The following is a 26,850-nucleotide window of genomic DNA, read 5'->3' as shown; positions in this document are numbered from 1 at the left end:
CCTAGAAGTCTGTCCCTTGCATATAGGATCTAGGAAATGTGGAGAGTAATAATGACCAATTTCCATATGGAAACTTGGTCATAGGAAGCAGTCAGACTGAGTTCTTCAAATGAGGGACACCATGGACAGCAGCAGCCTGGCTCTTTCCTGTCTTATCCCAGAGTTCAAACTAGATATACCCCCTGGCAGTGGCTAGAATGAGAACAAAAATTAGAATTGCTCTCTAAGCCTCTTCCCATGGGCTCAGATTTCATAGCTCTATATCCTCAGTTTAGTCTTTGTTAATTTCCACCCTAAATTCCCTCAAGATACTTACATTCTTTCATCATACCAATGTCCACACAGCGCTTCAATCGGCAGGCTTGGCAATGACGCCGATTGTCCTTGGTTATGCGACAGTCCCCATTGAAGGGACAAGTGAATAGAGCTTTCCGTTTCATGCTCCTCCTGCCAAGAAATCAATTGAGGAATGACTGAACAAGCCATGATTATGATGGAATACTACAGTGCTATAAGAAATAATGAGGTCAATGATCTTAGAAAAACATGGGAAGAGCAGATATGATCTTATTACCCATTGATAAGATCTCCGCAATTCTTTATTGATGATCTGCAAGATAATGGGAAAGAATCACTGTCTGTTTACTTCAGATGTTTACTAGTTATATGACCTGAGGCAGAACACTTAACCCAGGTCTACCTCAGTTTCTTCACGAAAAAAATGAGGGTAATAGGAGAACCCACCTCGAATTGTGAGGATTAAATGAGATGATATATCTAAAGTGTGTTGCAAAACCTTAAAGTTCTATATAAATGTTAACTATAATAATAATTACTATTGTACAGATATTACTATCCTCATTTTACAGCCAAGGAAATAGAGAAGTGAGCTTTTGGATAAATCATTTGACATCTCCAAAACTGTTTCCTCATCCATCAAACAGGTATACACTACCTATTTCATATGACTGTTATAAAGAAAGCAATAAACAAAAATTAATTATTACTATTAATTATAGCACATCCTGGGCCAAAAGGAAGAAGAAGAGATTAGGAAAAAGAAAAATTGTGGAAGACATCTATCCTTGGTCTCTTTCAAAAGTGACTTTGATACCAGTCCTAGAGTCAGGAGGACCTGAGTTCAAATCCAGCCTCAGACACTTAATAATTATTTAGCTGTGTGTCTCTGGGCGAGTCACTTAACTCCATTAACTTGCAAAAACAATACCAAAACTAAAAAAATGGACTTTAGGTTTGAAGCATGTACAACTTGTGTAGTGTAGAGAATAAAGAAAAAGGAACTAGGACTAAGTGGAAAAATTGCTGGATTCTGATTCTGAAGCAGAAGACCTAGAATAGAATCTTTGCTCTGCCTCTATATGATCACAGACAAATTATTTAACCTCTCAGGGTTTCAGTTTCTTCAACTGTAAAGTGAAGTTGTTACAAAGTAGAAAAAACACTGGTAATTGAATCCAGGTCATAAAACCTGGATTCAATTCTCATCTTTGACACTTTGCTACCTATGTGACCTTAGAAAAGTCACTTAAATCTCTCTGGACCTCAGTTTCCCCATCAGGAAAAAGAGGGGGCTGGGCTAGGTATCTTCTGAGGTTCTTTTCAGTTTTAAATCGATAGTCCTTTTGAAATGAAGGATTTGCTCTCAATTCAATAAGGAAATTCTCTCTACCAATGTAGGTTGTCATCTTAAGTCTTAGAGAGCTTTCTGGATTTGCTCAGAATCATACAACCAGCATTTGTCATAAATGACACTTGAACCCAGGTTGCCCTGGCTTCTAGCCTGGCTCACCATCCTGCCTCTCCTACTCTTTTAAGATTGTGTAAATTACTTTCACTGTGACAGCTTCATGAGACAGGGCCTACAAATAGATTCTTTGCTCTAAAGGTGAACCAGCTCTAAATTTAGAATCCAGTACAGCTAAATGGCATAGTGGATAGAGCACTGGCCTGGAGACAGGAGGACCTGAGTTCAAATATGACCTCAGACACTTGATACTAATTAGCTGTATGACCTTGGGCACGTCTCAACTCCTTTGGTTTGTATTTGCCACCCCCCCAATAATAATAATAAATTTGTTATCTAAATCCATATGGTTACCTCCTAACTAGATTATATATGCTTTAAAATAAGAACTCAGTCTCATCCACTACAATGGCTTTTATTTTTCCTTTATTTTCTTTTCTTATTCGTAAAGTTCCTTTTGACAAGTTGCAAGCTTGCCTTAGTTTGTTCACACATACTACAGGCTATTTGAACTTTCCCACAATTTAAGTACTGGGGATAGCAATCATTGCCCTAGTTTCCTGTAGTTCAAAGAATCAAAAAAAAAAAGGGTTCAGAAGTCACTGAGATTAACTCCCTCATTTTGCAAATAAGGAAACTGAGACTTTAAGAGATTAAATCATAATGGACACACAGCTAGTAAGTGTATGAGGCTCAGAAAGGCCAAATGACCATGACCATAAATCTAAGGTTTCCCTTACACACTGATAATCTGGACACATGAATTTGAAGGCTCCAATCTAATTTTGTTACACTATCAGGAATCTTGCCCATATCAAGCCCAGACTGAATCAGTTGCCACACCCTGCCCTACCCCAGACCCTGAAATCCATGACCTTTGTCCAGCAATAACATCTTTCTTCTTCAACCCTAAACATCATTCCCACACATTCACCATAGTGAACAAACTTCTTTTAATTCTGAATTTTTTCTTTTCATATTCCTTTCATCTTCTTGCTTTCACTGAGACTTGGCTTCCACCAGATGATATGTATCCATGGTTGTCCTCTCTTACATGTCTTCTATACCTACCTACTCTTCCTCCCACTCCCAGTATCCACAATGGTCCTGGAGGAGTTTGGAATAAATCTTGATCCCCACTGCCACTTCAAGGTTCTCTCTGAATTTCACTCTACTAAAAACAAAAAATTATCCTATATAGTTCAAGGTGGTTTGTTGTGTACCAACCCACAAACAAATTTTTTTAGGTGTTCAACACCTAGGTAACACACTTCCTTTCCTTCCAACTTCTGCCTTAACCAGAAAACTTTAACATTTATGCTTATGCTTTCTCAAGTTACCTAATTTCACAATTCCTCCATTCTTAAATCCTACCATAGCCAATAATAATAAATATAGTCTTAATATATTAATAATAATATTCTTAATAAAAAATTCTAACATTCCTCTAGCTGACCATAATGTATCATTCTATCTCTCCCTATAGTTCACCTCTCCTAACATCTCTATAATATCACCTCAACCCCTCTACTTGTTTTTTTTTCAAGACAATGAGATCATCTAGGTAATCATTAGGTATCTGAGGCTGGATTTGAACTCAGGTCCTCTTGATTCCAGGGCTGGTGCTCTGTGGATACACTGTGCACCCAGATGCCCCAACTCCTCTCCTCTGACTTCTTCCCTTTCTCTTCCCTTACAGTTAACCAATTCAACCTAGTGTGTGATTCCCTACTCTCAAATTTCTCATTCCTTTGTTTTATTTTTCTCATCACTTGCCAAACCTCAGTGGTAAATTACTCTCACTGTCTTCCTCCTCTGCTACTACTCACAATTAGAGTTGGATTAAGTCACATCAGTATCAACTGGACCCTCCCTGCAGCAAGGCATTCTTTCCTCATCCCATGTCTCACAGAAATCATTCTAAATTTTCCTTTCTACCCTCACACTTCCCATATCTCTTTCTCTTTTTACCCTCTCAACTGAGGAGCCCCACCTTTACTGCAGAAATTGAGTATATTCACTATCATAAATTCTCATTTCTTCTCTTCCCTTCATCTCAAAATCTCTTACCATAATCCTTCAGCATTCATCATCTTTCCCCTGAAATCTACTCTATTTCCAAACTTCCCTATTTCTGCTAAAGGTACCAGGATTTTTCCCATTTCCCAGGTTTGTAATCTCAGAATTGTCCACTACTTTTCATTCTTCCTCACTTCACATATCCAACAAGTTGCTGAATCTTGATGTTTGTTCCTCTACAACATTTCTTAAGTTGGATCCTTTCTTCCTACTCACCCTCCACTGCCTTATTTCAGGCTCTTATAACTTCTCACCTAGAAAAATGATACTGGCCTCCTCATTGGCCTCCTTAATTCAAAATTATTCCCACTACAATCTTTATTCTACTTAGCTGATTTTCCTACCTCACAGGTCTGACCATATGCCTGCTTCCCAGGTTTTCCAGTGGCTTCCTATTGCCTCTCAGATAAAATACCAATTTCCTTTTTTTTAGCTTTTAAAGCCGTTCACAATCTGTCCTCAATTTATATTTCAAATCCCATTAAACATTACTCCCCTTCCTGCACTCTATGAGCCAGCCAAACTGACTGTCTCAATGTTTCTAAGGTACAACACTCCTCTCCGTTGTATTGGCTATTCCTTATTCCTGGAATATACTCTTCCACTTTCCTGCCCTCTTCTCCTTTTTTCTCCCAGATTCCTCTTTATTTAAGATACACTTTCAGATACTACCTTCTATATGTAGCTTTCTCTGGACCCCTCCTTTTATTTATTATCTAATATGTTCATATATACATATTTTGTTATAAATACATTTAATTATTATATATTCATATTATATGTGAATATATTTTATTATATTCATATAATTATCATTCATAAAACACACTTATAATATTTTAAGTATTTTGTTTATTATGTAGCATATTTATATATCAATATATTTTATTATACTTTAAATATAATATAACCTATACATATATAAATATTTGAATATAATATACCTTTACATTTAAATAAATATATAAATATACATTAAATTCATGTGTGGCTCTCAGTTGAGAGGGTAGAAGGAAAAGGAGGTATGGAAATATATTCATGTATGTGAATATATTAGAGAATAAATAGAGTTTGGGAGGTCGAGGGAAGGCTATATGTATTCTTGTTAAGTTGTTTTAGTCATGTCTGAATCTGTGATTTGCCCAGGGTCACTCAGAACTTGCTGCCTCCAGGCCCAACACTCTAATCACTGTACCACCTAGCTGCCCCAGGCTAAGTGCAGAAGATAGTATGTATTGTATGTGTGTGTGTGTGTGTGTTTGTATAAACACATACTTGTCTCTTTCAACAGAGTGTAAGTTACCAGAGAAGAAGCATTGCTTCATTTACATTTGTATCCCCTATGCCCATCTGGCACACTGTAGGCAAAAATAAAGATTTAATGGATGTTCCTTTGATCTGGGACTAGTTTAAACCTTTATCCTTCACATTTCAACCTGCTCTTCCTTTCTGCTGTGGTCTCTTTGCTGCTTTTGAGAAGGTAAAACCTTTCACTAGACTGGGAGTGCTTTCTAGTCTCAGCTTTAATTTAGGAAGAATTCCAGACAAAATGATTCTGGGGGTCCATACATATACAGCTATATACAAAAAACTATACACACAATAGGAATAGTTACACAGATACATACATAGGAATACATGCACACACACATACACACACACACACACACACACACACACACACACATATGCATGGAGAAAAAAAGGAATTAAGCTCAAACCCTGAATACAGATGATCACTTACACCAGAGGTAGGGAACGCTTTTTCTGCCAAGGACCATTTGGATAATTATAATATCATTCACCTGCTATATTTGTACAAACATTTAATTAATGTTGAATTTATTTAATTAATTGAATTTTTAAAAGCTCCTAGATTTATTGAATTTGAATTCCCCTCCATCTAGAAGACTAATATGGCCTCCGAGAGCTAAAGTTTCCCCACTCCTGACCTACACAAAAGAAAGAAAAGGAGGGACAACTGAGAGGTGGGAACCTTGGAATCAGACTTTGGTTTTTAAATAATAACAATTTATTTAATGTCTCCTGAATTGCCAGGAACTTGACAAATATTATTTCATTTGATCCTCACAAAAACTCTGAGAGTTAGGTGCTATTACTGTCCCCATTTTACATTGGAGAACACTGAGGTTAAATGACTTGCCCAGGATAATGCTTCTAATAAGTGTCAAAAGACTGAATTTGAATTCAGTTCTTTCTGACCTCAGGTCCTATGCTTGATCTACTATGCCATTCAGCTACAGCTAACACTTATATCACACTTACTTCATGGTTGGCACTAGGCTAAGTGGTTTACAATTATTGTTTCATTTGATCCTCCCAAAAATCTGGGGTATAGGTGCTATTATTATTTCCATTTTACAGATGAAGAATGAGGTACATAGGGAAGTGACTTGCCTGGGGTCACATGGCTGGTGTTTAAGGCTGTATTTGGCATCAGGTATTTTTGATTCCAGGTCATTGAGTCACCTAGTTGCTTTCTGGTATATGCATATCCACATCCTTCTATTGAAATTATTAGATACATGGATATAGATATAGAGACATAGGTAGATATATTTATATATATTTATATATCACATATATATATATATATATATATTCTACCACACATACATAAATATATACATACATAAATTAGGGAGGGGGGGGAGATCAGAGAGATCTATCTAAATGCTGAACGTTTTGGGACCTCATCATCCTTGGTCCTGCACTTCTAGGAAGCTTGAGACTTCTGAGTCTGATTTTGAGTCCCACTCTAGCAGTCATATCTAACTATCCTTTTGCTTGGGTGACCAGTAGAAATCTATTTACACCAGATATTGTTCCCTTTGCTGTCAGGCCTCACAGAAGGCTACCATCCAGAACCAGCATGGAATCCCAGAAACAGTCATGGGGTGGTTAAATGACAGAGCTTGAAAGGAAGGGTGGTTCATTACTATAAGTTGTTGCTGGTTTTGATATGCTTTGATTTTTGGACTCTTTTGGGGTCCCACCTCACATTACCTAGGGAAAGTCAATAACAGATCCAGAGTTGTAGTAAGAGCTAATTTTACAGGTGAGTATTTAGTTTACATCCAATCTTCATGATATTACAACTTATTTGGACCCAACCTATCTTCAGCCCTTCTAGAAGAGACTCTGTCTGAAGGAATACAGTATATCTTTCTACCTTAAGACTCAAGCATCCTTGCTATAATTCACAGGGCAAAGGCAAGGTTTGTAGTCTTTCAGGGCCTTTAATACTTGTATGAATAATCATTACTATCATAAACATATACAATATAATCTAGATCCAGGATCAAATATTCAGCAGGTGGGTTTGTTTACAAAGCAATTTGGGGTTTTGGAGAAATTCCATTCCCTAGATTAAGGCATTCAAAACTGGGAATGACTGTAGAGATAGTGGGTTCTCCATCTCACAATCTTCAAGCAAAGAATTATTAGTATAATGTAGAGGGATTACAGTCCCTAGTCTGGGTCTCAGAGAGACCTTGTGATTCTGTGAAACTGATTTCTTGCTATATGTACCTCTGGACAAGGGATCAAGAATTGATTTCCAGTTTCTCTTTCCCACTAAGAGATTATTGGCACTTCAGTGGTCACTCCAAATGTACTGAGCCCCCTGAAACCATCTATCAGAGCTCACCTGTTCAAAATAAAGTTCAGTTTACATCTCCCTGATAATGTTTGTCTTTTGTTCTTGAAGACCATGACATCAGAGAGATGCTGCCTTAACAAGCACATGAATTGGATTTGAGTGAGAGGAATGCTGTGCTAAATCACCTACCTCATTTTCTCCTCTAGAAACACCTGGGTCCAGAGGTCAGATATGAATAAGGATGATTGGAGATGGCCCTGGGTGCAAGGTAGTCAGGGTTAAATGACTTGCCCAGGATCACACAGTAAATGTCAAGTGTCTGAGATCAGATATGAACTCAGGTCCTCCTGACTCCAGGGTCAGTGCACCATCTATTGCACCATCTAACTGCTCCCTATAAATAAGTGATTAGCTAAAGTATTGAAAAGTTGATTGACTTACTTCCCTAAATTCTTTAGTATGATCTAGACTCTAAAGCAGTGGCTCTTGATCTATTTTTTGGTGCATATTATGACCCACTTTGGTCTAATGAAGCCTCATGTCTCTAAATGCACAAAAAAAAATAATGATTTTTTTTCCATAAAGAAACAAGGTGATGTATCTTAGATTAAGAAATCCAGCTCTCTGGGGCAGCTAGGTGGGGCAGTGGAAAGAGCACTGACCCTGGAGTCAGGAGTACCTGAGTTCAAATCCAACCTCAGACACTTAATAATTACCTAGCTGTGTGGCCATGGGCAAGTCACTTAACCCCATTGCCTTGCAAAAAACTTAAAAAAAAAAAAAGAAATCCATCTCTGAATTATAAGGAACTTAATGATATTGAACTGTTTGTATTCCTGCATGGGAAGAAGATATTGATAACTCATATGAACTTCCTCATTTATAAGAGCTGTTAGAAGGAGTATATATAGGCAGGACATGGGAAGGAGCAGAATATAATGGTATAATATAGTAAAAAGATGGAGTCAATGGGTGATAAAGGAAAGTACTGGGAGGAAGGGAAAGGAGATGAAGAAGAAGAAAAAGCTAAGAAATTTCACATTAGAGTCAAGAAAAAGCTTTTTCAATGGAGTGGAAAAGGAGAAGGCAAGGGGGAATGAGTGAGCCTTCATTCTCATCAGAAATGACTCAAAGAGGAAATGACATACACACTTAATAGGGTTAGGAACTCTATCTTACCCTAGAGAATAATGAGAAGAAAGGGATGGGATAAGGGGGAAATAGGGGGAGGGAATAGGTGATAGAAGAGAGGGAAGATTGAGGGAAAGGGCTAGGAGGAAAGGAGAGAGAGAGAAAGAGAGAGAGAGAGAGAGAGAGAGAGAGAGAGAGAGAATAGGATAAATGAGAGTGGGGGAGGAATAGAGTGGAGGTACAGTTAGTAATAGTAACTGTGGGAAAAATATTGAAGCAACTTCTCTGGTGGACCTATGATAAAGAAAGCAACTCACCCAGAGACAGAACCATTGGAATCTGAACACAAATTGAAGTACATTTTTTTCCCCTCTCTCTCTATTCTTCAGGTTTCTCAGCTTCTTGGGGGGAGTGAGGGGGGTTTATGTTTACTCTTATAACACATTCAATTTCGATCAATGTATGGCATGGAAACAATGTAAAGATGATCAAACATCCTTTTGTGGGGGGGGGAGAAGGGAAGGAAGGGTGAGGGAAAAAATTGTAAAATCCCAAACCTTACAAAAAATGATAGGTAGATACCACTACTGTATATAATTGGAAAACAAATAAAATGTTAATAAGATATCTTAATAAAAAACATTTTAATCACCCTGAAAAAAAAAGGAAACCCAGTTCTAGGGTATGTTTCTGTCACGGAAGTGACAGTCATGCAAAGTAAGAACACTAAAGAGACTTATTTTCTAGAACTCAGATGACAACTCCATTGACATTTACTAGGTAAGACATTTTTAATCTGCTTAAGTTTCCTTATGTGTAAAATATTATCCAGCTCTCAGACAGTGTGAGGATAAAATGAGATATTTGTAAACAAATTTTAACATTATTATTATCATCACAAAAAATCTTCTCAAGCAAAACCTCCAAGGTTTCCCAAAGTAGGGACTTAACTGACAGAGGTTGATTCTTTCTCTGTCTCTAGGAAGAACAGATCATCTTCTAACCTTATTGTGCAAGATTTCCAGGAAGAGGAAATTCTGTGACCTTCCTCATTCTCCTTACCACCAGGAAGTTCTTTGTTTTCTGTGCTTAATTTAAATCTCTTTTGCCACAGTTTAAATTTCTTCTAGCTCTAGACTCAATAAAAATAGATAATAGATAATTTCCAATTACCAATTAGACAATAGGAAAAGGATCTCTGATGAGGAAAGACAGTAGAAGGGTGAAAGCTGGGACAACAAAGATCATATCTTCAGTTAACATTTTCTTCTCATTTAATAGGCTGAATGATTTAAAAAAAACAACCAAAACAAAAAAAAACAACCTTTCCTGCACATTTTGGAATTTTAAAAAATTTTATAAGTAAGATAGTGACTGATTGTCTCCTCTGAAGACAGAATCAGAAAAAACAGACTGAAATTGAAGGTAGAGATTGAGCTTAGATGGAAGAATGCTAACTCTTGGGGATATAAGAAGCTCAAAAGAGCTTGCTTCATGATATAAAGAACACTGGACTGAAAGTCAGGAAATCTGGATTCTCTTTTTAGCTCTGTCACTAATTACATGTATGATCTTGAACAAGTCACTTAACTTCAATTTCCTCATCTGTCAAATGAAAAGTTTAGATGAAATAGTACCTTAGATCCTTTACAACTCTAATAATTCTATGGTCTTTTCCCCAGAGGCCATATGAGATCCATATTTATCATGGCTAAAGGATTGTCTTTTTTTTTTCTTTGAAGTTTGTATAGCTCCATATTTGAGTCTCAATTAATTTTGAAATGAAGTTTCTCATCAAAATATAAGAGGAGACTTTACAAGAAATACTAGTTTGTGTGCAGTGATGAAGACTTTGTTGTATTAAGCTGAAGAATAGGGAGATACAGCAGTTTTGGAAGTGGATGGGTAGGGGAGGAAGATGCATCATAGTTTGGGTAATATCCTAACCTACTTGGTTAAGGGAGCAGGGAATGAGGTAGGATGGAGAGGTGGCTCTGAAAAAAAAATTACACAATTAAAGCCAATTCTATCTAGAGTGCAGGACTCCCAGATACCAAGAGAAAACAAAACAAAGTAAAACAAAACCAACAATTGTATATAGGGCCTTGCCAAGGGTACTGAGCAAAGAAACTCAGCTCCAAGCTCAGCTTCTTCCTTTCATTTCATTCAGCTCTGTGTTTCCATTCAGTCTTTATCATCCCTAACTTGACTTCCAAAAATGGCTTCCCTCCCCTCATAATCACAGCCACCAGTCTGCCCGTCTCACATGTCTTGCCTGTGCCCATTCCACATCCACCCTACTTTTAAATGCCTGTGAGCTAGTCTGGTTCGAAGAAAGCATACCAGTCAGTTTCCATAGGAAACTGTTTTCTTTTCTGCCCCCTCAGAGCTTCGACCCTATAATCCCTTTGAATGGTCTGCAATTAAAAGCCCAGTTGGGATGTAGCTGAATGGGGGTGGAGGGCAGTCCTGGGCTAAATATAAATGAAGTTTCTAGAAAGCCAGGGGTGAGGGAGGACATTGCCTACTTTTCCTGCCAGTCCTACTGACCAAAATATGAAATTGAGACATGAAACTCAAATAGGTTCTGGGAGGCCAGGACTTTGGGTAATATATCAGTAGCCTTTGGGGCTTTAACATCTGTAGCAGCATATATATAACCCATATATTTTATTTTATTTTATTGTTTGTTTGTTATTGCTTTTGCAAGGGTTAAGTGACTTGCCCAAGGTCACACAGCTAGGTAATTATTAAGTGTCTGAGGCTGGATTTGAACTCAGATCCTCCTGATTCCCGGGGCCGGTGCTGTATCCACTGAGCCACCTAGCTGCCACATACCCCATATATTTTAGATACAGGATCAAATATTCATCATATGAGCTTTGTCAACAAATGCAACAGATATTAGAGAAATTCCACTCCTTAGTTTGAAGCACATTACAGCATATTCCATTATCTGATTCCTTCATCTGAAAGACTAAGCATATCTAATTGATATCTGAGGTCAAACAGGCCTCAGTGAGTAGAGGAGCCTTGGGATTCCAAGGGGAATAGAATATGTATTCTACTTGACTTTGATTCCTAAGGGCAGGGATGTTCTTGTCTAGCTTTTCTACCCAGTGTAAAGGCTGATGCATGACTGATGCATGGGGAGACTGATGTCCTCATCCACAGCCACATCATTCAGAAGTCACAATCAGATGAAATTCTGATATCTACTATGGAAGTCAATTCAGAAATGGCTTTGCTAATCTACTCTCTCTTTTAGTCATTTGCCAACAACTGGATTCCTATTCTAGCTACTTCCTTGACATTGCATGCCTGTGTCTCAAAGACTACTTTTTGCTCTAGTCAGGAAATGTCATTTAAGTTGCATGAACACTAGACCAAGTAGTTCCAAAATGGAGAGGGAATCAGAAAGTCTGTCATAGGATAGAGTCCTGAGTCCACAGTTAGGAAGAACCGAGTTCAAATTTAGCCTTAGACATGAGACCCTAGACAAGTCACTTAACTTTGCCTCAGTTTCACCAACTGTAAAATAATAATGGCAGCTACTTCCCAAGATGGTTATGAGGCTCAAATGAGGTTATGAGGCTCAAACTTACAATGTCTGACATATATTGGCACTATATAAATATTTATTCTCTTCCCTCTTTCCTGGAGTCCATGGATAGATTTTGGAGGAAGGAGGGGAGTTCCAAGAATTTGAATGGCAAGAAAAAATATCTCTTTAATTAAACTAATATTGAATTGGAATTTATCATTTATTGCAATTATTTAAAAACATTATCTTAAGAAAGAGGTTTATAGGTTTGACTAGGCTGTTCTAAAGATCTGTGAAACCAAAAAACACCAAAACCATTAAGAAACCCTGCTCTGAACACAGGAGAACTAAGAGGTTGTCATTATCAGATTGTTACATATCCAGCACAGACAGTGTAGTCTATTTTTAAAAAAAAGTCCAAATTAAAACCAGTGGAATGAACTAAACTTTATTTGGAAATGGCTTTCCAAAACTAAGAGGCCAACAGGAAACCAAGACATACAGGCAATAAGCAGCAAGTTATTTAACTTGGATCCCTTGAAAGTTATGGGGAAACCTCTGATTTTTCTTGCTTGGCCTAAACTCTTTGCATAGATAATTAAGAGGAGGATAATATGAAAGATTATAGAATCTTAGATTTAGACTTAGAATGAATCTCAGAGGGCATCTACTTCAAAGCCTTCATTTTACAGATAGGAAAATTGAGGTTCAGTAAGTTAAATAACTTCTCTGAGGTCACATTTAGAATAAGTGTCATAGGAAAGTAGAATTATATCTTTGTATATTTTTATTATAGGAGATATGTTTATGCTATGCATGCAATTATGAAAATTACAGGAGGTTGACATGCTTAGGTTCTGAAGGAATGATAAAATGGACAACAAATAACCTCTTCCCTTTTTCTCCTTTCAGTTAATTTTGGGGACTTTACTGTTGATACCTTTTGATGCCTTGTTTGTACTTCCTTACTCCCCTTTACCACAGACCTTCCAAACTTCACAAGTAGTTTATCCATAAAAACCAACTTCTGGGATAGCTAGGTGGAGCAGTGGATAAAGTACCGGCCCTGGAGTCAGGAGTACCTGGGTTCAAATCTGGTCTCAAACACTTAATAATTACCTAGCTGTGTGGCCCTGGGCAAGCCACTTAACCCCATTTGCCTCGCAAAAAAAAAACCAAACCTAAAAAAAAAACCCCGACTACTCTTGCACTTATGGTTTATGAACAATTTTGGATGAATACTGACCACCAAGCTGACTTCTGCCACTCCCACTTTGTCTTCTTCAACTCTGACCTAGAGCCAGTATGGCTCCTGGCTCCTCTCCAGTCTGATTTCTTCTTCCCCAATCTTCCCTCTTCCTACCCAGCCCCTACTCTGCAAAACCCATAATTACTAAGGTCAGTGGGGACATCTTTACTGACAATACCAAGATATTTTTTCTATCTCATTGCACAGCTTTCAGTATTTTGGGTCACTACTGACTCTTTAAAATTTGTTACAAATTTTATTTTTCATTTATGGAATAAAACAAGTATTTTCATAATATAGTACAATAAAAAGACTCTTCAATTCCATTTCAATCTTTCTTTCCAGGGTTCAACCATGAGATGACATACTTCATGACTGCTTTTTATTTATTGCAAGACTCCATCATCAACCCTTTACTTTCTTTCTTTACGGCTGGGCTCTGCACAATGTTATCCAACATCCACAGATTCATCTGTTGTCTACTATGCAGAGGACTCAGAAATCTAGTTTTTTTCCTAAAATGAACAGAACCCTCAGGCCAGTTCTGTATAAATTCACTGATTACATGATATTCTGGTCTTGGAAACCAAGCAAAACAGAGATATTTTTGTTTATTGTCCTTGCTGGAGTTTGGACTGGCCTGAACTTGTTTATTGGGGTAATTGGTAAACAATTCCATAATTTCACTAAATATTTTTATGGCAGATACTTGATTTTCCACTGAGACCATGAAAGAAGGAGTAGGGGGAAAAAATGGAATGCCCAGGGAAAATTGGACAGTCAATTGTGGAACTTCTGAGATTATATATATATTATATTATATGTACACACACATATATATATATATAATAGATATGCATATGTATGTATGTCTGTGTTTGTTTACGTATATGTATATTCACATACACCACTCATGTGATATAATTTATCTATTCTTTGGGATATTGGAAACTGAAATGTCCTAACATCAAGCTTCAGATCAGACTGATGATCATTGTGAACTGATTGGGTCTACCATGGATATAAGAAATATTTTTGGTTCATTTTCATTTAAGTCACTTAAAAGCTTTATTCAACTTACACAGTCAAATAGAATTATCATCTACCAGGACCTGGGCAGTAGAATTTCTCATAGAATATTACAGTAGCCTTTCTCATAGGATTCTCTCCATTCTTAAAGATCCCACTTTCTAGAGGCACTTATTGCAATAGGCTGAAGTCTCCTTGCCTCAAGTCTCTCTCCATTCCAATCTATCCTCCTTTCAACTGCCAAAGTGATATTGCTAATGGACAAGTCTGACCATGTCACACACCCATCTTTCTTCACGCCAACATGCTTTCCCCACTCCTCCCCCTCAATAAACTCTAGTGGTTCCATATTGCCTCCAGGATCAAATATAAAGGGTTCTATTTGGGATTTAAGCCCTTTTCAACCCGACTCCTTCCAGACTTCTACATTCTCTATGACCCAGTGACCCTGGCTTCGTTGACGTTGTCTGGGGCAAGTGACCAATAATTAAGCAGATTTGAAAGTGGGCTTCAGGGATGTTAGCCAAGGGAAGCAAATGGAAATGCTTCTTGGTCAGACCTATTGACTTCAACACAGACTTCTTGATCAGGGCTTCCCTAGAGTCAGTTGTTGTATAACAGTTGAAATTTGGATCATTTCAGAGAACTTTCAGATATATTATCCCATTTAATTTTCACAAGCCTATTAGGTAAATAGAGCAGGCAATCTCTGTTTGCTAAAAAAGGAAACTGAGGCCAAGAGAGATTAAGTGGCTTAGTGGGTAGTGCTTCTACTTAATAGCAGAGCTGGTACTAGAATCCTGGTCTCCATTACAAGAGGTGGGCCCCACATACAGAATTCAATTCTGTCAGAGTTTAAGAGGCAACAACACCACCAAGCCCTGGCAGGAAAAGGACTTAGGAACCGCCCAGGAAACCTGACCCAAGCTTCAGCAGAGCCTACATGCCAGGAAGTAAAGGCTACCAGGTGGGAGGAATGATAGATACAGCAATCTGGAGTTGCTAGTGTTGCTGGTCTGGTTTCCCAAGCTGGGGAGCACCCTAATGGGAAAAGAAGGAGACCTGCGCCAGGCCAAACAGAAAATTAACTCCCACAGAAACCCTGTTGCCTGGCAATTGCTCAAGGGAATGAAACTCTGGGATTACTGGTTTCTGAAGCAGAGGCTGGAGTGAGTCAGACTCCCACCTTTCTAGAGAAGTCAAGAGAATCCCAAGGATAGGAGGAAGAATCACATAAAGCCCAGCATAAGTGCAACAGAGTCTGACTCACTTCATTGTCATGGCCAAAATGCCAGGTGAAGCCAGGTGAAATGCTACCAATAGGAGATGAACATCCCATCCCTGGATTTTACTTTTATTAATATCAAAATTACTGATGCTGGTTTTGCCTATCACAAATTCTGATTATTATATTAGCTCCTTTTGGGTCTCTACTTGAAGCTTTTTATGGGAGAAGGTTGTGGAAAGAAGGAGGAAGAAAAAGAAATGACTTTAGACAAATAGGAAGGAAAAAATTTTGTAGATTACTTGGAGGAATTTGGACTAATGAATTATATCAGAAGAGGAATTTGGGAAAGAGAAATTTAGAAAAATTAAGTAAAATTTCATGGAGAGCAATCTCCCAACGATGTGCTTCAAATAGCTTTAAAATAATGGCTCAAATCAAATTCTGGAGTGGCACAACCAACAAAAAGTCAGAGTAAGACATTTCTGACCAAAGAAAACTCTGGAAATTGGTGGAGAAGTTTTTGACACCAGGGTAGAAGCCTATCCAGAGTCTATGGCAGTAGCTTTGGGAGCTCTCAGCCTAGAGAGGGTAATGGGGTCAGACAATTGGAAGAGAGAGATTACAGGGGACTCTGCTAGCACTGATTGATAACTTTCTTGCCCATATGCAGTTCTGGATTACAGTTCTAGGGCTGAGAGAAGCACTGGGGTTTGGTCAAAGAAGAGCAGGGGCACTGATTGTGGTGCTAAGGCAAAGAGAGTGCTAGAGATTATGGATGAAAAAAACCAGAGGGTCTTCCTGGGTAAAGACCAGAGTGCATACCAGGAGAGCAATGACCACACCTCTCCTACAATCATAATACTGTGGAAGAGCCAAAAACTTGCAGACTCTAAGATTTAGCTCTGAAAACTTCAGTACCAAAAATACCCCTTAAGTTTGACACAGCATCTCCCCATCCTGAGGGTGAATAGAGCCCAACTTTAACATTAAGTTCAAAGTAAAGAAATAGACTAGAAAAATGACCAAACAACAACAGCCAAAAAAACTTAATTTCATTATAAAAAGCTAGCATGGTGGCAGGAAAGATCAAGATATGATCTCAGGAAAAGATAACAATGTGAAAAAAACTACAAATGTCTTAAAGAAAAATGCTAATTAAACGCAAACTCAGCAAGAATTCCTGGAAGAGTTAAAGAAAGAGATAAGATGGTAGAGGTAAATTGAGGAAAGAAATGAGAGTGATAAGAAAATTATGAAGGAAGAGTCCACAGTTTAGTGAAAGAGGCACAAAAAAGTACTGAACGTTGTCATGGGGAGGGGGAAGAGGGGAGGAAAGGAAGGGAGGTAGAGAAACATGGAACTGAAAAGCTTACCAGAAGATGAATGTTGAAAATTATAATTTACATGCAATTGAAAAAATAAAATAAAAAACAAAGTACCAAAGAAAATAATACCATGAAAAAAAAAAGATTTGGCTTAATGGTGAGGAAAAGAAAGCACAAAAATTCACTGAAGAAAAGAATTCTTTAAACAAAATTGATAAAATAGGAAAAGAATTTCAAAATCGCACTGAAGAAAGTAATTTCTTAAAAATTAGGGCAAGTGTCAGCTAATGAACTTTATGAGATGTTAAGAAACAATAAAAGAAATTTGAGCAAATAAAAAAATAGGAAAAAATGTGAAAATGACATGGAAAATAGATCCAGGAGAGACAATTTAAGAATTAAAGCTATGGTCAATGAAAGAGCCTAGACATCATATTGCAAAAAATTATCAAGGAAAAATGGCCCACTACCTTAAATCCAAGGAATAAATAGAAATTATAAAATCTCTAATCCTCCTAAAAGCAATCCCAAAATAAAATCTCTTAGGACTATGACAGTCAAATTTCATTGCATCTAGGTCAAAGAGAAAATATTTTAAGCAGCAAGAGAGAAGCAATTCAAATATTGTGAAGCCATAGTCAAGATTTAGTGGCTTCCGTATTAAAAAAAAAAGATAGAGTTTAGAATATAATAATCTAGAAAGCAAAGGAGCTAAGAAAACTACCAAAAGTAACTTACCCAGAAAAACTAAGTCTAAACCTTCAGGGTAAAAAAAATGGATATTTAGTGAAAAAGATGAAAAGACCAGAAATGAATAGGAAATTTGACATTCAAACACATTACTCACAAAAAACATAAAAAGAGAAATGTGAAAGAGTCAGCATAAGGGCCTCAATAAAATTAAACTATCTACATTCCTAAATAAATAAATTAATAAAATATATAGAATAAGGCTTCAAAGGGAAATAAAGTAGAATAGGTTGAGAAAGAAAGATCTGTTCCTTGGCAGAGAGTGAAGAGCAGAAGAATTTTACCTAGCTAAGAAAGAAAAATGCCATTTGTAACAATTAGAGCTAGATCCTTTTAAGAGGTAAGGACAACAAGTTTTTTTTTATTAAGCACCTACATAGTGCCAGACACTGCCATAAGCATTTTATCAATTTTATTTTATTTGATTTTGACAGCAACCTTGTGAGGGAAGTGCTATTATTAACATTTTACAGTTAAGGACACTAAGGCAAACTTGCCCAGGGTCACACAGTAGGTGGGTAAGGCCAGATTTGGGCTCAGATCTTCCTGACTCCAGGCCCAGCACTATATCTACTGTACCACCTAGATGAGAAGGATAAAGCTGTGTGCCCTTCAAAGAATCATAGAATCAAGCCACTATAGGTATCAGAGATATCAGTAAAGGTTTGAGAAAGAAGAGGAGGAGCAGTTAATGGTTCTCTATTCAGGGATAGTGAGGCAGTTATTTGTTGATCTAATGTCAATGAAAGAGTTATCAGTTGTCTTCTTGAAGAATGTACCTAATGCATGAGAGGATTATCAAGGCAGCAACATGAATGGTGATTACCCTCTTTTGTACAAAGGATACAGTCATAAGTAACCTAAAAAGTATTATCAATGATTATAAAGTCTTGGACAAGAAACTGAAGATTCCTGGTATTGCATTTTCCTCATTGTTTCTCACTGAAGAAGGCAAGGGATGCAGAAAAAGATAAATTAATTTGAGAAGAGAATGACTAGCTAAAAAATAATGTCTAAGGATTGTATTTAGACTTCTGGTCCATGACTTAAACTACAAGGATGATAGATCCCAGGCTAAGGATGGAATTTACCTAAATAAAGTCTGGTAAGAATGAATTTGCTATTAAAACAACTATGAGATATATCACATCACACCTATCAGATTGGCTAAGATGACAAAAAGGAAAAATGATTAATGCTGGAGGGGTTGTGGGAGGATGGGGACATCAATGTGTTGTTGGTAGAGTTGTGAACTGATGTAACCATTCTGGAGAGCAATATGGAACTATGACCAAAGAGCAATAAAACTGATTATATCTTCTGATCCAGCAATTCCAATGCTAGACTTCTATCCAGAAGAAATCATAAAAAATGAGAAAAGTCCCACATGCTCCAAAATATTCATAGCAACTCTTTTTGTAGTGGCAAAGAATTGGAAATTGAGAGGGTTCTCATCAATTGGGGAATGACTGATCAAGTTATGGTATATGAATGTTATATAATACTACTGTTCTATAAGAAACCATGAATGGTTGGACTCTAGAAAAGCCTGGAATAAATTATGGGAACTGATGCTGAGCAAAGGGAGCAGAATCAAGAGAACATTGTAGTCTTCTGTGGGAGGTGGAGGATGAGAAGCAAGATTATGGAAAAAATTGTAAAATTCAAAATAAATAAATTTAAAGTGAAAAAAACTCAAAAAAAGAGAACATTGCACATATTAACAACATTGGGAGTTGATCTACCTTGATGGGTTCAGCTCCTCTCAGCAGTTCAGAGAGCTAGGATAACCCTAGGAGACCAGCTATGAACAATGCTTTCCCTATTGAGAAGAAAAACAAAACAAAACAAAACCCTACAGAATCTGAATGAATACTATATTCACTTTTCAAAAATTTCTCTAATGGATTTCTTTCCTGTCTCATTTTTTCCCATAATCCTAATTCCTCATACTGAAAATGACTAATCTGTAACATGTTACACATAAATGTATATATACAATATTTACCTGTTTGCCACTGAGGGGAGGGTGAAGGAAATTATGTAACTTAAATATATGCATATGCATATGGATGAATGTTGAAAAACTTTTATAACATGTAATTGGAAAAATAAAATATCAATTAAAAAAGAATTAATTTGCTAATTAAAAAATACTTAAGCTAAAAAGTATAAGGGATTGCCTATGAAAATTCCCTAAGCTAGTTATCATGGAACGTAGCTTCAAAGATAAGAAGATTATACCCAGAAGTTCAAAAGAAATGAAAAGGAAGCAGGAGTAAAACTCATGATCTTAAATGGATTCATACAAAATTACCAAAGTTTAGACAAGAAACATAAGGAAACAGAAATCCTAATATAAGGAGGCAGATTTGGTCTTACAGGTATCACTGAGATTCCATGAGGTGAAACCTATGACTAAACCATTGCTCTGGATGGGTCTACTTCAGCAGCTTTCCAAAGAAACAAGCTAGATTAAAGGTGGGGGGTAGGTAGGGAGAGTGAGTAGGTGAGGAGAGTGAGTGGGTGAGGTTATCAATGTATTTCAATAAGATATATACTTAAGTTATTCAATCTAAGAACCAGAGTAATGAAAGAAAGTACTTGGGTAGATGTCAAGGAATAAGGGAAAGGAAGTCATTTATAGACCACCTGAACAGAGAAAATAGATGAAGAGCTTAAGAAACACCACAAGTCCAGCTCAAAGGCATAAAAGATGACTCAAATTATCCTGAAATCTGCAAGGGCTGCCTCTTTCTATACCAAAAGAAGAGGATCTTAAAACTTACTGATTTACCAGAATGATAATTTCATCTTTCACTAGATAGAAGAACCAACAAGGATAATTCTGTTCTGAATCTGATTCTTAGTAAAAGGAAGAAACTCTCTTTGTTAGGGTGAAAATAATGGCAACTCTGAGAGAAGTGTCTATTCCCTTCCAGGGTTTTGGTAGAAAAGAGGAAATTCAGGCACTATGTGACATGTAACCTAGATCTGAGATTTCAGATTTCAGAGCATTCAGATAGTTAGGATGTTATAAACTAAAACACCATAGGGGAAATCAGCCCAAGAGGAATGGTGGATGCCTAAAAATAAATTCTGAAGACAGAGAGCAACAATTCCAATGAGGAAGAATAAAGGAGATTCTGAAGGAAATAGATGTGGATGTGTAGGAAACTCAATAATCAACTTAGGTTTTAAAAAGAAATGTACCAAATGATGGGAGAAAGACAAGTTAACAGATGATAACAATGATTCTGAAAAATAACGTCAAGCCACTTAAACCTAAAATTTGAGCTAAGACTGTCAAGGAAAAACCAGAATCCTAAAATATGTTGTTTATAAGAAATACATTTGAAGCAGAGAGATTCACACAGGGTAAAGGTAAAAAGTTGGAGCAAAATATATTATGCCTCAGCTGAAGTAAAAAAACCAGGAGTAGGGGTGGCTAGGTGGTGCAGTGGATAGAGAACTGGCCTTGGAATCAGGAGTCCCTGGGTTCAAATCCGACCTCAAACATTTAATAATTACCTAGCCATGTGGCCTTGGGCAAGCCACTTTAACCCCATTGCCTTGAAAAAAAATAAATCAGGAGTAGCAATCCTGATCCCAGATAAAGTAAAAGCAAAAATTGATCTCATTAAAAGGGATAAGGGAAGAAACTACATCTTCTTAAAAGGCCCCAATGGTAATAGAAGCTATATCATTACTAAACATATATGCACCTAGTGGTATAGCATCCAAATTCCTAGAGGAAAAGCTGAGTGAATTACAATGAGACATAGACAGCAAAACTTTAATAATGGGGGGCCTCAATCTCCCTCTCTCAAAACTAGATAAATCTAACCATAAAATAAACAAGGAGGAAGTTAAGAAAGTGAATGAAATCTTAGAAAACTTAGAAAAATCTTAGAAAAACTTAATGGGGATAGAAAAGAATATACCTTTTTCTTAGAAGTACATGGCACCTATACCAAAACTGACCATGTACTAAGGCATAAAAACCTTATAATCAAATGCATAAAGGCAGAAATAATAAATACATACTTCTCAGACCATGATGCAATAAAAATTTATGTAATAAAGGGTCATGGAAAGATAAACTAAAAGCTAATTTGAAAATAAATAACTTAATTTTAAATAATGGGTGAATCAAACAGCAAATAATAGAAATAACCAATAACTATATTCAAGATGATATATCCAAGAAAATGATGCCAATGGGACATCATACTAAAATTTGTGGGATACAGTCAAGACAATTTTGAGGGGGAACTTTATATCTATAAATGCGTATATGAAAAGAGAAAGAGGAAATCAATGAATTGGAAATGCAACTAAAAAAGTTAGAAAAAGAACAAATAAAAGATCCCCAATTAAATACCAAATTAGTAATTCTGAAAATCTAGGGAGAGATTATTAATAAAATTGAAAGTGAGAAAACCATTGATCTCATAAATAAAACTAAGAGTTGGTTCTATTAAAAAAACCCCAACAAAATAGACAAACCTTTGGTTAGTCTAATTAAAAAAAGAAGAATCAAATTACCAGTATCAAAAATGAAAGGGTGAACTAACTACCAATGAGGAGGAAATTAAAGAGATAACTCAGAGCTACTTTGCAAAACTGTATGCCAATAAATTGGATAACCTGAGTGAAATGGATGGATATTTACAAAAAATTCAAATTGCCCAGATTAACAGAAGAGGAAATAAATTACTTAAATAAACCCATTTCAGAAAAAGAAATGGAAGAAACCATCAACAAACTCCCTAAGCAAAAAAGTCCAAGTCCAAATGGATTTACAAGTGAATTCTACCATTTAAGGAATAATTCATTCCTATTCTATATAAAATATTTTTTAAAAAAGACTGGAAAGGGAAATTAAAGACAAAAGCAAAAATTAAAATAGAAAGGTAGACAGACAGACAGACAGATAGGTAGATAGGTATGTAAGTACACAGACAGAAAGAGAGATACACAGCTATTTTGGGAGGAAAAAAGTATGAGAGGGAGGAAAAAAGAATATCAAGGAAGAGATGGGACTGTTGCCTGGGGGAGTGGAATAAATAGGGCAATGATAAATGACAACAAAGAAAAAAGCTGCTTAACTTTTATTTTGCTTCTGTTTTCTCTTCCAAGGAGAATGATCTTGGTATTGGAAATGACAAAACAAAAAAAAAATGACTATCCTAGGAAGATATGCAAATAAATAGCAGTTAATTGCCTTCAGTGAATTATATACTCAGATGATAATGATGAGTAAAAGGAAAGCTGACATTTATAGAGTACTTTGAAATTTTCAAAGACCACCATACATGTTCTTTTATTTCATTTTCACAATCTTATTCTCCATTTTACAGATGGGGAAACTAAGACTGAGAGAGATTTAAGCAACTTGCTCAGTCATACAGCCAATAAATGTATGAGGCAGGATTTGAACTCAGGTCTGCCTGACTCCAACTCTAGTGCTCTATCTGCTGGGCCACCCAATTGCTCCTGAGACAGGCACAAAAAACATGGCAGCTTCTTTCAGTGATATCTGAAAGATCATGGAAAAATGAAAAAGGATGCCACAAGACTGAAAAAAGGCAAGTGGGGTCTTGGAGGAAGAAACTAAGAAATTAGAACTTCCAAACAGATCAAAATCAGTTAACTTGACTTTAATTCCTGATTGTCAAATATGTGGAAAGGGAACTAGTGATTACAAAGAATTATCATGAATCTTCATGAATACGTCAGACCAGACTAATTTCACATCCTTTTTTGGGGCAGGATTACTAAACTAGTAGAAAGGGACTATGACTAAGTTTACTTAGACTTTAACAAAGCTCTTGATAAAATATCCCATATTTTATGGAGAAGATGGAGAGAAATAAATGCGGATGACAATGGATTGCTGACCCCAAAGAATGTCAATGTGGCAAGAAGTTCTCAGAATTATGCCCTATGATGTTTAGTTTTGTTTTTTAAATCAATTATTTGTATAAAAGTATTATTGGTATGGTCCTCAATTGTTCAAATGATGAAAATCTGAGATGCATAGCTAATTCAAAAGATGCAAAAAGATCTTGACAGACCAAAGCACCAGTTAAATCTAACAAGATAAAGTTTAATAGAGATAAATGTCAAGTCTTGAACTTTTGTTAAAAAAAAAACTCAGTTTCATTAGTACAAGATTAGAGAGACATGGTTTGTAATTGTTGTTGCTGCTGAGTTGTGTTCATCATATCTGATTGTGACCCTTTGGGGTTTTCTTGACAAAACTACTACAGTAGCTGTTCATTATTTCCTTCTCCAACTCATTTTACAAGTGAGAAATTGAGGAAAACAGGATTACAGCTAGTAATTGTCTTGAGGCAGGATTTTAATTCAGGCCTTCCTGACTCCAAGGCTGGTGTCTATTCACTTGTTACCTAGCTGATAGTGATTTTGAGAAAGATCTAGCGATTACCTAGCTGATAATAGTTTTGAAAAAGTACTAGAGATTTTAATGGGTTGTAAATACAATATGAGTCAGCTACTTGGACACCACATGGTGAAATGTGGCAACCAAAAAAACTGATTTGATTTTGAGTTGTGTTAAGTGAGATATAGTTTCCAGGAATAGAGAAGTGATCATCCTACTGTACTCTGCACATGTAAGACTTGTCTGGAGTAGTGGGCTCATTTCTGGGCATCACAATTGCAAAAGGACATTCATATTCTGGAGAGTATAGTCAAGGGCAGCCAGGATAAATCAGAACCAGAAATCAATGTCATTAGAGGATCGATTAAAGGAATTGTAGAAATTTAGCCTGAAGAATAGAAGTCTTAAGCTGAGACATGTCCAAGTACCTGAAAAGCTATCATGTGAAGGAAGGATTCAACATTTCTATTTGTTCCCAGAGAAAAGAAACAGGAGCAAGAGGTAAAGGATTCAAAGAGGTAAATTTAGATGCAATAAGATGAAAAACCTTTTTTTCATTTTTGTTCTAATTCTTCTTTCACAAAATGATTATTTTAGAAATATGATTAACCTAGTTATAAATGTATAACCTATATATTAGATTGCTCTCTATTGGGTAGAGAGGGAAGGAAAAATATGTGTAACAGAAAACCTTTCCAATAAATGATTGTTGAAACCTATCTTTGCATATAGTTGGTAAAATAAATAAATAATTAAAAGATATATCATAAAAACTTCCTAACAAACTGTTCCTTCTAAAGTGGAATGGAACTGCCTGGGAACATGGTGGGCTATCCTTTCTTGGAGGTCTTTAATAGAAGTTAAATGAACACTTGTTGCCTATGTTAAAGTGGAGATTCCCTTCATGGATGGATTGAACTACATAGTCTCTTAAGTTGCCTTCTGTCAAATTCTGCATTTCTATCATCCTTCCTGCCTTTCTTCCAAGAAATCTGCTCCAAATTACATTGCTTTCTAGTTTCCTCTTCTGCTACCACTATTACTACTCTCTTTTCAACTACTGCCTCTCTACTCCCCTTTCTTCTGGCTCTATTTGGGTTCCATCTTATTGCATTCTTCTTATCACTTTTTCCATGAAGCCTGAGTTTTTGGGAGAACTGCTAAAGATGTTGACCCTGATCAAAAACTTCTGCAGACAGAAAATAAGCATTTTAGAGTTGGAAAAATATCTGTAGGATCATGTGTCTATCTGACCTGTGAGTCCACTGCCCTCATGTGACTAATTATCTGCCTTTAAAATTATCTGAACATTCTTGGGGCATCAAAGTAGGCAGAACCTAGGGGTCACAGGTAAAGAGGGATATGTGCACAAAAGGGCTCCTGGAACTCCTACCAATAATAACTCACATTTATATCATGCTTTAAGGTTTTACAAAGTGCTTTCCTCATAACTACCAAAATTTCTGGTATATAGTGAGTGATTAATATTTTATTGCTGATATTGTAGCATTGCATTGTTTTCTAGTTAAGGTTTTTCAGCTTTTGAATATCACAGCTTAGAATCATGCTATTTGCCCTATTGATTAAAAAATTGCAAATTAAAACAACTGTCAAGTGTCATCTCATACCTATCATATTGGTTAATATGACAGAAAAGGGAAATGATAAATTTTGGAGATGTGGAGGAGTCGTGAACTTGATCCAACTATTCTGGAGAGCAATTTGGAACTATGCCTAGAAGGCAATCAAACTGTGAATGTATCCTTTGATCAAGCAATATTACTACTAGGTCTGTATACAAAAGAAATCATAAGGGGAAAAGGACCCACGGTTCTTTTTCTGGTGGCAAAGAATTGGAAAGTGAAGTGATGCTCATCAATTGAAAAATGGCTGAACAAGTTGTACTATATAAATGTGATAGAATACTACTGTTCTTAAAAAAAATGATGATCAGGAACATTTCAGAAAAACGAGGAAAGACTTACATGAATTGATGCTGAGTGAAGTAAGCAAAACCAGAACATTGTACACATTAACAATAACATTATGTGATGATCAACTATGATAGACTTAGTTCTTCTCAATAATACAGTGACCAAAGATAATTCTAAAAGAAATGCCTTACACAGAAAAAGAACTATGGAGTTTAAATGTAGACCAAAGTATATTATTCTCCCCTTTTTTAATTTGTTTTTTCTTTCTCATTTCCCTTTTGTTTTGATTCTTTTTTCACAATATGGACTAATATGGAAATATGTTTAATATGATTGTATATGTGTAACCTACATCAGATTACATGTTGTCTTGGGGAGAGAGAAGGAAAGGAGAAAGGAAAAAAAAATTTGGAACTCAGAACTATTGATGTTCTTGTCAATTTAATGAATTTAACATTAAATAAATTATTTTTTTAAAAAAGAATCATAGGATTTAGAGTTGGAAGGAATTACAGATGTCATCTTATCCAACCTCATTTTACAGATAAGGAAACATCTTCAGAAAAGTTATCTGACTTGCTGATTCACTTAGCTAGTATTTGTCAGGACTCTTTAATGTTAAGGAGCACTGCTATTGACACATGGTTTGGTACTTTTCCCTAAAATGAGTTGTTGTATGGACTTGGGTTATGTGGGTAGATGAACTTGACTGTGGATATCAGGAGAGGATATAATCAATTTCATAGTCTAGACCAATTGTGGTAATGGATATGCATAAAGATGAA

The 26,850-nt window shown here is 36.4% G+C and overlaps 1 protein-coding gene across 1 annotated transcript in view; it reads right to left on the bottom strand.

The window, feature by feature from the left end:
• Positions 1-26,850, bottom strand: part of VDR (vitamin D receptor) — a 108,210-nt gene that overhangs the window by 45,020 nt on the left and 36,340 nt on the right. The window contains exon 5 of the mRNA XM_074225662.1: positions 317-447. Within this exon, the coding sequence (XP_074081763.1) occupies positions 317-447 (131 nt within the window). The remainder of the gene's footprint in view (positions 1-316; positions 448-26,850) is intronic.

The sequence above is a fragment of the Macrotis lagotis genome, chromosome 2, assembly GCF_037893015.1.
Source record: "Macrotis lagotis isolate mMagLag1 chromosome 2, bilby.v1.9.chrom.fasta, whole genome shotgun sequence".
NCBI lineage: Eukaryota > Metazoa > Chordata > Mammalia > Peramelemorphia > Peramelidae > Macrotis > Macrotis lagotis.
The sequence above is the reverse complement of the archived record's forward strand: the minus strand, read 5'-3'. Positions and strand labels throughout refer to the sequence as shown.